The sequence below is a fragment of the Melozone crissalis genome, unplaced genomic scaffold, assembly GCF_028551555.1.
Source record: "Melozone crissalis strain CALT ecotype California unplaced genomic scaffold, PUWL_Pcris_2 ptg000005l_1, whole genome shotgun sequence".
NCBI classification, from domain to species: domain Eukaryota; kingdom Metazoa; phylum Chordata; class Aves; order Passeriformes; family Passerellidae; genus Melozone; species Melozone crissalis.
Window position 1 is genome coordinate 29,172,850 of NW_026535783.1, and position 15,131 is coordinate 29,187,980.

Sequence of the window (15,131 nt, forward strand, 5' to 3'; positions counted from 1 at the left end):
TTTGTCTTTTGACAATGACTGCTTAGCAGGAGTAGCAGGGACATCTTCTAATTATCAGCTGCTTCTCTAGATGGGTGATCAAGAAAGGGCTATTGTATCCTCACATATCTTTCCCAAAGAAGTATTAAGTATGCCATGCTTCAATTTTAAGTAATTAAGTTCAAAACAATTGGAGGTCTAAAAGGGCAAGGAACTCCCACCATTAGTAAAAATTTTTCATGCTAAAACCTTTATCATGTTTCACTGTCAGTTCAAAAAGTTATCATTTTTGAGGTATGTAAAGGGGAGTGCAGTGTAAGTGATCCCAGCTCCTGCCAGTGGAAGTTACGCTGCATTATGTCTGTCTGTGCATACACTGAGACTTGTGCCTGTGAGACAATCTATTTACAGGATTCATTCACCAAGTCTGAAGAGAGAAAAGCAAGGACTTTGTAAGTAGAACAAAGCTATTAAAAAGGGGAATTGGATCCACACAATTCACATTAATCTGATCTTAGGCATCTATCCACAACCCTCTATTCAAAGCTGCAGAAATTAATTGCATTTCACAGTCTTATCTCAGAAAGTTAGCAACAAGTAACCCTTCATCATGTTGTACACCTGATGTACACTACAAACCGTGTTAGTGACCCTAAGCTGTGAAAAACATCCAAAAAACATTGAGCTCTTTACTCTTGGCAAGATAATGCCAGAGTAGATAGAAAATGTATGGTGCTATGGTACTCTGTCTTGGAAGTGTACTTTTCATAAGTGGTGTTTAGGCTAAGATTTTGCCAAACATATCAGCAATCATAAAAAGAAATGTTTGGGTAGCTTAAATTAGGTTCAGTGGGTTTGCCTGCTAATTAAAAATGAGGCTGAACACTCAGAAGGGAACACATCAGTGTACCGCAGCTGAATAGCTGACTCTTGAAACAAACTGAAGGTTCAAGACAAGCCAGGCCAGGGAGAAAATATTGAATTTACTAAAATCAAGGATTTAAAGAGATTACAGTATACCCTACTATCTGACATCACTGAAAATAAAGAGGATGGCAAGCACACTGAGAAACATCTGCTTGTTTCCGATGCACATAGTCTACTGAAATGTCTTCCTTAAAAGCTAACACTACTTCTTAGAGCCAGATGCATCCAAAGCAGAAATTATTAAACACTGAGAGTAAAAGCAAAGAGCAAAAAACCCAGTGCATGTGGAATTCTATTTAAAATCTAAGTATCATGTGAAATGAAAAGGTCTCTTGACGACATTCACAGACTGCAAGAAAGCCCAAGTAACAATCTCACTTCTTGCTAGAAGTACATGGCAAATTCTACACTAGCTACAAAAATTATTTGCACACACTGTATTACTGTAATTTTTGAAGAACTGAACTTTCTGTGTGATTCATGATACCAATTCATGACAAACCACGAACCCAGACCTGCAGAAGGTCAGTCCTCCTAGGTAGCGTATGGCAGTGTATGAAGAAAAACAGAATCCGTTTTTCAGATTCAGCAATCTTTTGTGACTCAGAAATCTCAGGCAGTTAAACATGTTACAGAAAAGGATACCATAAAACAAACTTCCTGAATGATGGCTTTGTTCTTCTCCTCTTCATTAGACAACAATCGCTGTTAAAAGAACCAAAACAATTGAGAAGATATAGTTACTGAGACTTACAGAATAACAACGCATAGATTTTTTTTTTTCCACAGAATATGAAGGATAAACTATAGTCAAAAAACTAAGGAACTGTAATGAGGCACTACACAAAACTGACTTATTGTATGTTTTGACATTCTGTCATAACACCCAGTTTTCCAGTTACCTGGACTACTCAGGTTTAGTGATAATTGAGCAGCAGTAACTTTTGACACACTTTAAAGTAACTGTTCCAATAGTTCTGATATATAAAGCACTAAAGTCTCCTGGCTGCAGCATTGTGGCCTAACAAGGAAAGATTCACCTTCTGTCTGAAATATTCAGCAACAACCTTCAACTCATTCTAGACTAACTCCTCCAGATTATGTAGCCAGGCCTTTTCAATGGTACTTATATAATCAGTAACAAAATTAAGCATTACTGTTTCCAGCATTACCTGGATTTGCAGTCAACATTTGACTACAGGCAGCCTGAGCCTTCTCTACAAAAGTACCAGTTTTACAGAACAGAGGAAGGATAGTAATGGTACACCTTTCACCTGTTATTTTTTCATGGGGCTACTTCTAGAGGACCTTTTGAACACATATAGTATATGGCTTTAGTCACATATTTTGTTACTGTAGGATGTGGAATTAAATGGAAAAAGCCAAAGTTATTACTGGTGGTATAATGCCAACTTACCTCTCCCACCCCTCCTACAAATACCCTGCTTACAGCTGATTACTAGAAGCCTCTAGAAACCAAGAATGCAGAGAAGTGTCTCTAAGAAGTACCAGGCCAAATTTTTAAACACGGAGTCAAAGTGTGGAACATTGTTGTATTCATATTGTTGCTATCATATTTCTAGAGTCCCATACCTTCTGAGTGGTTTTCTCACACACAGCTCTTCACAGCAGTGTTGTTCCTGCTTCTACATCGGGGCTCCTCCAAGGCTCTCCCTGACTGCCCAACCCACCCCCTTTTATCCCAGTTATCTTCATTAGCCACAGCCGCCGCCCAGTTAAGGACATCACAGCTGCAGCCCATTTAAAACAACTAGGATCAGGGCAAGGCCACTTATACAACACATATATTTTACTAGGACTCCTACTATAGAACATTGCTTTTAATACTAAGGAAATTTACTCTTAAAGTAAGAAGATAGGCTAAATCTGCTTCTGACGAGTGAAAAAGATTCCTGTACTCCACTTCAGGTAACTATGAAATATTCTTTTTACCCATGCATCAAAATGTTTTGGACTGGATCGTGATTCTCTACACCAAATAAAAAACAAAGACCAGCAGCACCTAAAAGACCAATTCCCCTGTTTGTCACCTAAGTATGAAGTGTAGGGTTCTAACTGGAATAACCATTCTATATAGTGGGCTACAAACACCACTAATAATTAATATTACCTTCAAAGCATAATCTTTGCCACTTCCAAGATCTTGAGCTTCATAGACAAAAGCAAAACCCCCTACAAGAAGAAGGCACAATACATCAGTTTTAATTTCAATATTCAGGTACACCATTCTTTTTAGTCTAAGATAATCAATACATGAATTTAGATACCTTTCTAAATGTACCAAGCACACATTTTTCAGCATCTGGTCAAGACTGCGGATATTCAGCAAAAGGTCAGATATTCTATTCCTTTCTTGTACATAAGTAAAGAGCACACTGACTTTGTTACTTTCCTGTATTTTGTTAAGTCTGCCTATGCAGATTTCTCATTAAGCCATTTTTTTAAAAGGTTCTTATAAAACCAAAATGCAGTACAGCAAATATTACCTGATAAATTCAATAAAATGTTTTGGTATTACACTGCTAACACTTTGTGTAAAAAACAACAATAACTAAGGAAGATAACTGCTAAACATACACCTCCTGTTTTTAAGATAACTGCCGTATTAGAAAGCATTTTCAAGCACTGAAGCACACATAAAAATAATGGTAATATTGTTACCAAATTGCAACATGTTACTTCATAAAATATTTCTCTTCCAACTCCTTTTGTCAAGCTATTTTCTCAAACACTTCCCTTTGCTCAAGAGCACTGTGCAGACCTCATTGAGATAGCAGAAGTTTGAGAGTAAATAACCAGCTTAAAATTTGCATTTCTACTTCAGTGATTGCACCTTATTATCAAGTACTGAAATGCTAAACAGAACTGAGTTCATTAAACTTTCCAGATCTTCAGAGAAAAGCCAGTGGTATCATGCCTGGTTAATTCCTACTTCATTGCACCTGCCTCATAGAGAATCCAACTGCTGTGGCCTACAAGCTCACCTTTTATAACTATGTCCCTCTCAAAACATCAGCTTCCAGTAAGTTTCCCATTCTGTCATTTTCACTCTTTCACCTGAACACATTTCAGCTCCATACAACTCAGATCATTACATGTAGTGTTTGGTTTACTACTACTGCAGCTCTATAGCAGAAACCATGCTTAATTCCATGGGTTTTCTGGGATACCAAAGGAGTTAGAGCATGTTGTAAAGGTACTTCTAACTTTTTTTTTAAGCCATCTGCTGTTATTGAAAACAATTCTTAAACAAAAAGTAAAACTAGTCCTACTGTGTCATTCTTAAAAGCAGTTTCATTTACAGTTTGATGCTGGGTCCCTTGAAAAAGTTTTAATAAAAGTATTAAAGTGGTTTTAATATACCCTCAGTAGGGTCAAGTTTACTGGCAAAACTTCTCCTCTGCTATAACAGTTTACTCCAAGCCACCCAAACAATATATTCTGCAAACATTCAGAAAAAATAATTTCAAAAGCACTTTCAACAAACACCCATACAGCAGATTTAACCGAGGCAAATGGTAAAATGGAAGTTAAGTGAAGAACAACTTCTAGGGGTGTCTAAAGAATGTATTGGGGTGTTTTCACTCATTTTTTTTAAACTCATGTAAATGCTTGTACATGTTTTTAGGACAGTTTTCTGAGGATTTCTGTATCAGCGAAATCATCTTAGTATTCCCCCATACCGATCACTAGTGTAGAGATATGTACATACTCATCCCAGTTATTGCCCAGTGAGACAGGTTTTGCATTGCAGAGGCATTCCAGAGCCCCATTCTCAGAAGACAGCCCAAGCCCTCCAAGGTCATCTCAGGTAGTATTTTCAAGTTCAGAAATTACAGCAGAAGAAAACTGGGTTTACTTCTTTTCCACAGACACAAGCTCTCACACATCAAGGCTCACTACAGAGCACTACACCATCTCATGAAAATCAGGAACTAACTCTACCTCATTTGCTTTATTTATTAGCAAGCACTCTAAACTTATCCTTGCACCACCACAGGCCTCAGACAGTGCTCCTGTCAGTACTTCATCACTCTCTTACAGAGATTTGAAGACACTTGCTTTTCCAACCAAGAGATCTGGATTCTCCCTCGAGTCAAACCTAGGGATCACATAATACTGAAGAACTTCACTGTATTTACACAACAAGTTGGATTTTAAACTGCTTTTTTATCATATCCCTGTTGTACACATCTTCACAAATTATTTTTTCTGATAAGCAGCTTCAGTAAAATGACAGCTAGAGCAGTATCAAAATAAAAGACATCAAGCACATCATAACAGTGCTTGCTACTGTAATTCACTCACTATTAACTAGTCATGAGAAAGTGAGGGTGTGAGTAGCTTCCTGTTTGTAACTATTTGATAAGACTTACCTACTCCCCTCCCAAATACTGACCAAATTCGTTTCCACAGCAACTTTCAGTGGTTTATGTTTCAACCATAGTTTGATTGAAGCAGTATAATTCTAGCCTGGAATGTAAGTTACAATGCATTTTAACTGAAAGCTTTTCTATCAGAGTATCAAAACAGAAAAGATGCTCTGTTAATTATTGCCAAGCATTGATTCACAAGGTTGTTGTTTTTGTTTTTTTTTTTTTTTTGAAGTTCATCATGTATTTCTGTCCACTGCAAGTCCTAGTAACATGCTGAAATTGCCTCAAGAATGAAGGATGGCCCACACTTAAAGATCTGTACATTTTCTCACACCCTTGAGAAGCAGAGAGGTATAAGTCTTCAAACTTTGAGAGCACCCCTGCAAGCAGGAATTGCTACAGCCAAGAAACAACAGCTTTACAAAATAGAACTGTTCTGCACCATGTTGAAAACATTGTCTATGTTTACAGTAAAGAGAATGGAAGCTGGACAGCTGCTAGGTCAGGTGGTTTAGTTGTTCTTTAGGAATCATCTTTTTTTCCCTATCTGTCAGCAAATAAAACTAACAATGTTCACAGAAACTTGGCATTAAGCATTCAGTAGGCCTCTGCTCCTAGAGGTTTACAAAATAAATCCACCCAAAAACCTGGACTTAATTAGGTTATCACTATCCTATGAATTCAGTAGCTGCAGAAACCATAGAATTGTTCCTATAAGTTTGGCAAACTGTAATGCTGTTTGTTCACACTCAAAATACTGAAGAAGCCCTGAAGCAAAGGAAAAAAACGTTGCTTTAATTGCAGAAGTTTCACCTTGACAGAAAACAGCTTGTAACAAGTCATTGACCTATGCAGCTTCAAGTTATGACATCTATTTTTAAACTCAAAAAAATACTAATGTCTGCACCCATTTAAGTCTGTAGCCTATTGCTATCTTTCTGACTAAGGAATTATTTTTTCATTATTTTAAAAGCTTTAGATTTAGATCAAACGGATTGAATAATGAATTCTTTTTGTCATCATGTTCCTCTTCTTGTGTGCTTTTTTGTCAATGTTTGTTACTCAAAGGAAGCATAAGATTTCAGTACATGTGAAGAATGGCTGTTAAACGTGTGCTACAGAACTTGCTTGTTCCCAGTTTTTCCACACAGTCTGGTTTATTGTAAATTGTTCGGTATCTCATACAAAAGAAGCAACAGTATTAGGCAGGAAATCTGTGGCTATTTTATTGAACTAAAATTGTGTGGGGGTCTGTGCACTTAAGAGGAGGATCCAAGAGAGCCATGACACCTGAAGCCACCATCGTAACAAGAGCAAGTACAGATTATATGCAAAGGCCCCCACCAAAGTCCTCTAAAATCTTATCTGCAGTGAGCTACTAAAATGTCCAAGCAGGGAAAAAAACAGGATACCGTATTCCAGAAGTGCTCAGTCCAGTCTGTGACACACTTAGTCTGTTCTTGCATTTAGAGGTAGTATCAGCCAAAGAGATCATCATCAGCTCATGCCCCACTGGTTGCTGTCAGCCTCCTGCAGCAGCACACTATATTATCAATCAGCCCAGTCCTACCCCAGCACGACACCTCTGTGAAACAGCCAGGAAACTGCATCCAAGCAACCTGTGCAACAAGTCTCAGCCTGGAGCACAGCCAAACATGGATTTGCACCAGCACTGGCGCACACTTCAGAGATGGAAGGGGCTGTGGGCTGGGGGAACAACTGAACCTGTGGTACCACATGACAGCGTGCAATGTTAAACCACGGGCACTGTTCACTCCAGCTACAAAGCCGAGCGCACGAGCCCACAGAAAAGACTGCATTGGCCGACAACACACAGCTCACTATGGATTTGAAATCCAGACTCAGAAAGCAGCACTTGACTTTCCAGAAGTGAATCTGGCATGAAAGAACTGATCTAGAAGAAAAACAGATCCATGGAAAAACAGATCCAAAACAGACCATGGAAGGGAATACATGTAAGCCACAGTTGTGGATCTATGTATCAGAAGGTATCACATGTCCAGAGTTGAAAGATAAATGCAATTTGAGCAGCAAAATAAACTATACACTACAGACAAATTCAAGTCTGAAGACTGCAGGAGAGGCTGGGATTTCTGTATTTCACATCTATTTTACCTTTATATTCAATACACTGCAAGGGCTCTTTTAGATGGGCTACATTGGCTAGAAAATTATATTTTCCAGAAAAAGCAAGCAGCTAGCCCAACTTCAGTAAGCAAAATAAGGAAAGAAAACACCATAAAATAAAACCATAACACTGAGATCAACATGGAACACAAAGCAATGGTTACAGAGAAATTGTAAAGAACTGTAGAGTTAAAGCATGTCTCCATTTGCTTTAAGTCATCTAACTTGGCATCTTTCCCCTGACATTTTACAATGCCTGTCTCATATTCTGGAAAACAGTAGGCTGCTGTCAAAGTAAAGCATTAAAATACCTGCTCCAGAACCAAGAACCAAATAGTATATATGCCTCAAAAATAGCTTCCTGCCCTAACTTTGCTTTGTCCTTCAGTAACTGCTGTGGTCACTGCTGGCAAGAATTTTACAGTATCAGCAGCACAGACAGTTCTTTTAGCATTGACATCCTACTCAGTGCTTACATTTCAGCCACAACACTGACCGTAAAGAAGCTGTAAGTCAAGGCTGAAAGCAGAACAGGAGGACATGACATCTAATACTGTTTAAAATGTAACTTACTACATAAGAAACTGCCAGGTTTTCTCTAAGATCATACGCTGAAAGTGCTTGAGCTTTCAAATAACAACTCATTACCCTTAAGAAGATAAAGCAGTGAAGACCTAGTTGTTGTTGTTTTACAGTTCAAAAATTTTGTAAGTAGATTGCAAGTGTTTTGAATTAGGGAATTTTAACCAAATTTTTCTTCTATGCTGATCAGTGAGATCTCAACAGAAAACTACTTAGTATCAGATAATTACGACAAGAAACTACAGAAAGAAACTCCAACAATCAAAAGGAGCTCTAAATAGAGTTTTGAAGTATTTAACATAAATAACATCAACCATCTCTACAAAGCTATCAGAACATTTAACTGCAATAGTATAGAAAAGTCCATATTTTAGTCTTCTGAGAGTAGCCTTCAATGGTTCTTCTACTGGAGGAATAAAGTATTTTCTCTGATCACAAGCATTAAGACAATCCAAGTTTCTTCTAATATCCAAGTAATTTGCATCTATCAAACATGTATTTTCTAAAACAGATTAACAAGCCGTGTGCCAGGCTACCTACCCAAAGGTTTACTGAAACTAGAAACTGCACAGATATTTAATTCCCTGTACTCTACCAAAGTCTATGTGCACAGCAACACCAGCCTCCTGACACACGTGTTTGATCCAAACACATTTCCTGCATTCCTTAGTCTTCCAATCAGCCCCAAACAACAGAGACAACCTTGCATGTTTGGCATAATATTATACATTGTCACTTAAAGAAAGAAAAAAAGCCCCACAAACCAGAATTTTCATGAGGTCCTTGGTAGGTTATAAAGACCGTGACAGACAACAAACTCCTCTGAGTTCTGTTATGTGGTGAAGGCATTTTAAACCACGAAGCAAGCGAAGAAACGGCCACACAGCACAGCGGCTCTCGCTGGCTATTCCTGAGGCGGGACAGTAACACCAAGCACAGCTGCGACCCCCGGGCCTGGGGACACGCTCTCGGCTCGCCGCGGAGCGGGCGGCACGGGCACCGCCAGCCCTTCTCCAGAGGCCGGAACCGCCGCCCCGGCCGCCGCCCGCCCGCCCCCACCCGGGCGCGGCCTGCCAAGGAGGAAACCCTCCCGGTGTAGGAATAGAAGACGGGGAAAACGGGAGCGGGAGGCCCGCGGGGAAGCCCATCCCAGCCCCACAGCACCGGGGTCCGCTCCGCACGGCCCGGCCCTGCCGCCCGCTCTTACCCTCGGCGATGACCCGCTTGATGCGCAGCTTCATGTCGCCCATCTCCACCGTCTGCCCCACGAAATCGTTCTGGTCACGGCTGGCGGCTCCCAGAGAGCCGGGGCCCGCCAGGAAGTCCAGGGCGGACTGGAAGAGCGACATGGCTCCCAACAAGCAATGCAACTGATTGGGACGGGAAGGGATGGAAGCAGAGTGGGATGGAGCTGGTGGGCTCCGCCGAGCCTCCGACAGCCGCGGCGAGAGCCCGCCTGCCTCCCCTACCGTCTGCTCAGCCGCTCTTCCCTCAGCTCCGGGTAGCTTCCGGGAACGCTGCGTCACTTACGCGCTCCCGGCGCGGCCCGCCCGCCGCAGCCCGGCCGGCCGCGGCCCCGCCCCGCGGGAGGAGCTCCGGCTCCCGCCCGGCTCCCGCCCGGCTCCCGCCCGGCTCCGCTCCTGAAACGTCCCTTCACCGACCGACTCCTGCTCCCGGCTCCCGCCCGGCTCCGTTCTTGCAGCGTCCCCTCACCGACTTTCGCTCTCGCCCGTGCTCCCGCTCCTGCTGGACGCGGGGGACGCGCGGCGCTTTCCCCCTGGAAGGGTCGCCATTCCCTAAGCAGCGATGTGTTTCCACAGTTTAACACTTTGGTTGGCAGCCGGCGAGAGATAAATGTTCTCCTGTCCGCCGGCACCGCTGGCGCTTGGGCAGCACCTGCGCTTTTCTCGCAGAGCATTTTTGCCATCCTTTCCCTGTTCCGTCTGCCCTCGGGATCTCCCCACGCCTGTCGCTTTTCCCCGTAACCCCCGTCACGGGCCCTCCGCCGCCCTCCCTGCAGCCACTGCCAGCACCGGTGGGGGAGCGGTGGGGAGCGCTCTCCGTGTGTCACACTGTGGTAGTTTAACACCGTGGGTGCCAAGTGCCAGCCGCTCACCAGAGCCGCTCACTCACCCTCTCTGCTACGGCTGGGCAGAGGAGAGAAAAATTTAACGTAGGGTTCACGATCTGAGATAAGAACCAGAAGAAAATACTCCAAGGGCAAAACAGGCTCAACTTAGAGATACAAAGTGAGTTTATTACTAACAAAATCAGAGGAGGATAACGAGAAGTAAAATAAGCCCTTAAAAATAAGCTCCTTCCCTCAACCCCTCCCTCCTCTCCACTGACAGCAGGGAGACAGGGCACGGGGGATTTGGTCTGTTCATCATCCGAGGTTTTGTTCTGCTGCACAGGGAGAGGAATCCTTCCCCTGTGAGACCATGGGGTCCCTTCCCACAGGAGACAGTTCTCCGTGAACTTCTCCAGCATGGCTCCGAATCTCAGGAGCAGCAGTCCTCCCAAAACTGCAACGTGACTCCCTCCCAGAACTGCTGGGCGTGGGTCACACTTCCACGGGGTGCAGTTCTCCAAGGACAGGCTGCTCCAGCCTGGAATCAGGGCCCCCTCTCTCCACTGGGTCTCCCTCAGCCTCCTCCAGGGATCCAGTCACTCTGGTATCGGCATCTCCCGTGGGCTGTGGGTGGATCTGTGCATCCCCCGTGGATCCCCATGGGCTGCAGGGGCACCGCTGCTCCACCGTGGTCTCCCCACGGCCTGCAGGGGAATCTCGGCTCCAGTGCCTGGAGCAGCTCCTGCCCCTCTTTCTCCACTGGCCTTGGTGCCTCACATGTTCCCACCTCATCTTTTTCCCTGGCTAGAATTAAAACTGCACCCCTACTTTTAATGTCTTCTTAAATATGTTATCACAGAGGCATTACCATCATCTCTAGTTGGCTCAGCCTTGTCCAGCAGCATGTCCATCTTCAGAGCCATCAGGGATTGGCTCTGCCAGATATGGCGGAAGGTTCTAGAAGCTTCTCACAGAAGTCATCTCCATGCCCCCTGCTGCTACCAAAGACCAGGTCATGCAAAACCAGCACACACACAAATGTTGGGAATAGCCATATCCACAGACAGTGTCAGCATGTGTTTTTACAGGCCAGGGTGACTCCTCCTTGTGTGTTTGGCAGATCCCAAACTAGTCAGTCCATTTCCAGAATACTACCTATGACCTGAGACAGCAGATCACTAGAAAAAAGGCTTGCCTCCAAACCTTATGCTTCAGAAATAACACCGATCATCAAGATTCTCTTTCAGAAGTTTAGTCTGTACTGACTCCACCTTGCCAGCAGCCATCCTTTTGAGACAATCCCAGACATCTCCAAACTCTGTAAGATTTCAGGTGGCCATGGCTGCTTCCTCCTGCACAGATGACTGGTTCAGTTTTTTGAAGTTATATTTGTCAGTCAGCTTCCATAAACTAAGAACTTGCTCTTCTTCATGCACTGTGTAGATTACAGGGGCATGGCCTCTTGTGATTCCCGCACTGTTCTGTAATGCTTGATCAGTCAAGAAGTGTGGTCTTAAAGACAAGTAGATTTATATGAAGATCCCACATTTTCATACCTTTAATAAAAAAAAAAAATTATCAAATATTATAATAGAGAACTTCTATCTGCAGCAGAGGTCAGCTGCTATTTTTCTTTCAATTTTCCCTGTGAAAAAACTTCTCTTGTTACAGTAATTCACACCAGCATAACTTCCTTGCAGGAGCATTTTACCTTCAGTCCTGCTTTGGTTTCTGACTTTCCTGATTATTTTTGTTCAGGCAAATGCTGTAATTATTTTTTTAAACAATCACACACTGCTAGTTAGGCTTGCTACACCATATTTTTCTACTCACTATCCCTTGTATCATTCACCTGCACCTTCCCCCTCAAAGACTCATTAATGAAAGGCCACTGGAAAAAGGACAGGAATTTCTGTAAGGAACCACAGAAGCAATCTTTCTGGTTTTGAAGGTCTAGGTTTTATTTTAGTAGCTTTCTTGTTCCCAAATGGAAGACTCTGATGTAGGCAACTGCTTCATATTTGTTCAGCTGAAATGAAGGCTGAGGTTTCTGATGTAATTTCAGTAACAGACTGAGTGACCTGGGCTAAAATAACCTCTTTTGGGTGTTTAGGTTTTTGTGGGTTTTTTTGCTAACCAGCTTTAATGCCATGCTAAAATTCCCTGACTATTCCACTGCTAAGCCTCACATTTATCTCAGCTCAGAAGAGATGTCCCAAAGTCAGAAGAAACAGATAAGGATGACATGGCAGCAGGACTTCGTTTCAGCAGCAGCAAGCCTGATTGAAATGCCATAAAATGTGTTTCTGAGAATCTTGTTTCTCTATCAATGTGTACCTTTTTAATGTATAAAAATTAATAAATAAAATTCCATCCATGAAAACTGATTATATTTAAAACTTTATGGTTTTCCTGCTTATGCAAGAGATGAACTGTTGGGAAAGATTCTTTACAGAAATAATCAAAATTCCAGTTCAAAAATTATATGCAGGTAGGCACCAAGTGTGAGGTTTGATAATATAAGCTCAACCTATTGTTGCTTGAAATTGCTCAGATAGATCAGTCATAGCTTACAGTGGGACCTTGTTCTCAGAAAGATTGCATGAGGAGTAACTATGTTAAACATGAGGGAGGTATAAGAAAAAATGTAGGATAGTCAGCAGGAATGTTACACTTGAAAAAATCAGGATGAATTTGTCACTGCAACTTACTGCAAGTAAGATAGAAAAGCCTTAATATGATTGCAGCTTTTCTGGATTAAAAAAGTTTAAGGGAATGCTTGGGTAATATTTTACTGACCTGTGGTTTTAAATACCCAGCGTAATACTGGAGAGGTCAAGCAGATCATTCAGTGAGTCCAGAAGGCTCTGCAGTGGTGGGAGCTGACCCCATTTTCATTTATTGCTTAGACCAAAGTGGGATAAAATGCTACCAAGTTTTTAAGAATACTTGGTCAGAAAAAAGTATTCTTTTATTTATGTAGCTTGAGAGGCCTATGGGTTTTTTTTAATTGCTAAAGGTGGTAAAGCTTATCCATTTATATGTTGGCACAGTTCCTGTTGAAAAGCAGAGGAAAACAAGGTTGTGCCATCTGTAACTAGTCTGCATCCCAGTTCTGACAACCACACTGTACCTCCAGTGGGATGCTTGAGATTCTGATTAAAATGCTCTCCTCAAAACTTCCCCTAATAGCTCTCACACAGTCTTCTTTCTTCTACAGCATCACCCAGAAAGTACCACAAATCATTCTGGCCAAAAATCTTGGGTGGGGAAGGTGGAAAGGAAGAATTTCCTCTTGTGTCATAAGGTTAAGGCAGGGCAGAACCATAAGTTCAGGAATTGTTAAATGAAAAGTTCCTTTTTTCTATTACCATGTAGTAAAGATAGCACTTTAATTTTCATTCCAGTAATTGCTTTCAGCTTCTTAGGGATTAAATTAATTAAACAGCAATGAATTAGCATTCTACTTTGCATTTCTCTATATAACCCTTAATCAAAATATAACTAGAAAATAGCACACATAATAATGTCTCTGTAGATCTAGATAGGGTTCATTAGGTTCAGCACAGCTGAAAATCTATTTTAGAAGAACATCTCAGAAGAAAGATTAAATACTTCTCAATGTTTGTACTTTTTATTGCAATTGCTCTTGTGATGTAGTCCAAAAGAATGAGCCATAAAACTAATCCTCACACAAAGCAAACACAAGAGGCTTGACCATTCTTCATTTAATATCTTTGATTTGCATGCAGAGAACTTCCATTTCTTCTCAGATCACAAATATACCAAAGGCACACTTAAAGCCAAGCTGGCCCTTCTGACCAGTCATTTTCTTTCCTAATTGGCTAGCCCAGGTTTGAGTGAAACTGCACCCTTTTGAAAGATTTAGGCTTAGTTCTGGCTCACACAATCCAGCAAAAATCAGCAGATTTGGGAAGTGAACAGCCAGTAGTACCTCTGTGTTACACCCAGGCAATTTTGTGCAGCACACGTTTTTTGTTCGTGTTACTTTTTGTATTTGTTGCAATACAAATGAAGTGTTGTGTTCTTCTGATGTACTTTTTTTTCTTATGCAGATTATCACCTGCTATATGTTGGGAGATTTTTATAATGTGCTCTAGCCGCATAATTCAAATAAGAGCCTGTTAATTTGATAATAAAGTAATGAAGTTAATAAAGCAGTATTTGAAACATTTGGAAATAGAGATATTTCAATTTATCTCTATGTATGAATGCTACATTCTAATTTCACTAAATAATTGCTGTTATTGATTTGGGAACCCTTTCTTTATAGCTGAGTTTCCAGTTTAAGTTATTCTTTTCTGATAACAGGAAAATATGCCAATGATTCAAAAAAAATTACTTCACTGGTTTTATGGAGCAATAGTTTTGTCTGTAGCTTTGGAATAGACAAATTAAGCAGATGTATCTTTTCTCTGTTTGCTGGCTTCAAACAAGGCATCTTTATCTTTTTGCTCTTCTTTAGAAAAATTTTAAATAGGGCAAATTAGCTACCCTGTATAAATAAAATTAATTTACTGGTTATTAGAAAACTCGCTGAAATTTATGGATATGGTCTCTGGAGATTGAATGTACACTGTACCTGTTCCAGTCTGTAGTTAGGGATTTCTTCTGCAGTTGGTGCTTCTGACTTCTTTAAAACACCAAGTAATGACAAGGGAAAGAAAGATTTGGAGTCTATCCAATTCCTTGAAGAAAAGGTCTTTAACTTTGAAGCCGGAAAGGAAAGTGAAAGAAGTATTTCAGGCATGTGTTCTTACTGTCTGAAATACACTGTTGGTTTTTTGGGTGGTGTTGCTTTACTTGTTTGTTTGTTTGATGATAAGCCATGATTAACAGATATCTCAATTGAACAAATAATTTCTTTATTAAATTTAACACAAGACTTTTAATCAAAATGGTCTTCTTGTATGAGAACCAAAGCATCACTGTTTCACTTTGGAAGGGTGAAGTATTACGACAGTAAAATTGATACTAGCTGTAATTGAGACAGCTGTAAAATTGAG

At 41.2% G+C, this 15,131-nt stretch overlaps 1 protein-coding gene across 2 annotated transcripts in view; it reads right to left on the reverse strand.

The window, feature by feature from the left end:
• GAK (cyclin G associated kinase) overlaps positions 1-9,523 on the reverse strand; it is a 66,356-nt gene extending 56,833 nt beyond the window's left edge. For both annotated transcript variants that reach the window (XM_054283100.1, XM_054283090.1), the window contains exons 1-3: positions 9,241-9,523; positions 3,038-3,099; positions 1,552-1,611 (exon numbers count right to left, since the gene is read on the reverse strand). In XM_054283100.1, the coding sequence (XP_054139075.1) occupies positions 1,552-1,611; positions 3,038-3,099; positions 9,241-9,382 (264 nt within the window). In that variant the 5' untranslated portion in view covers positions 9,383-9,523. The remainder of the gene's footprint in view (positions 1-1,551; positions 1,612-3,037; positions 3,100-9,240) is intronic.
• Between the last annotated feature and the right edge of the window lie 5,608 nt (positions 9,524-15,131).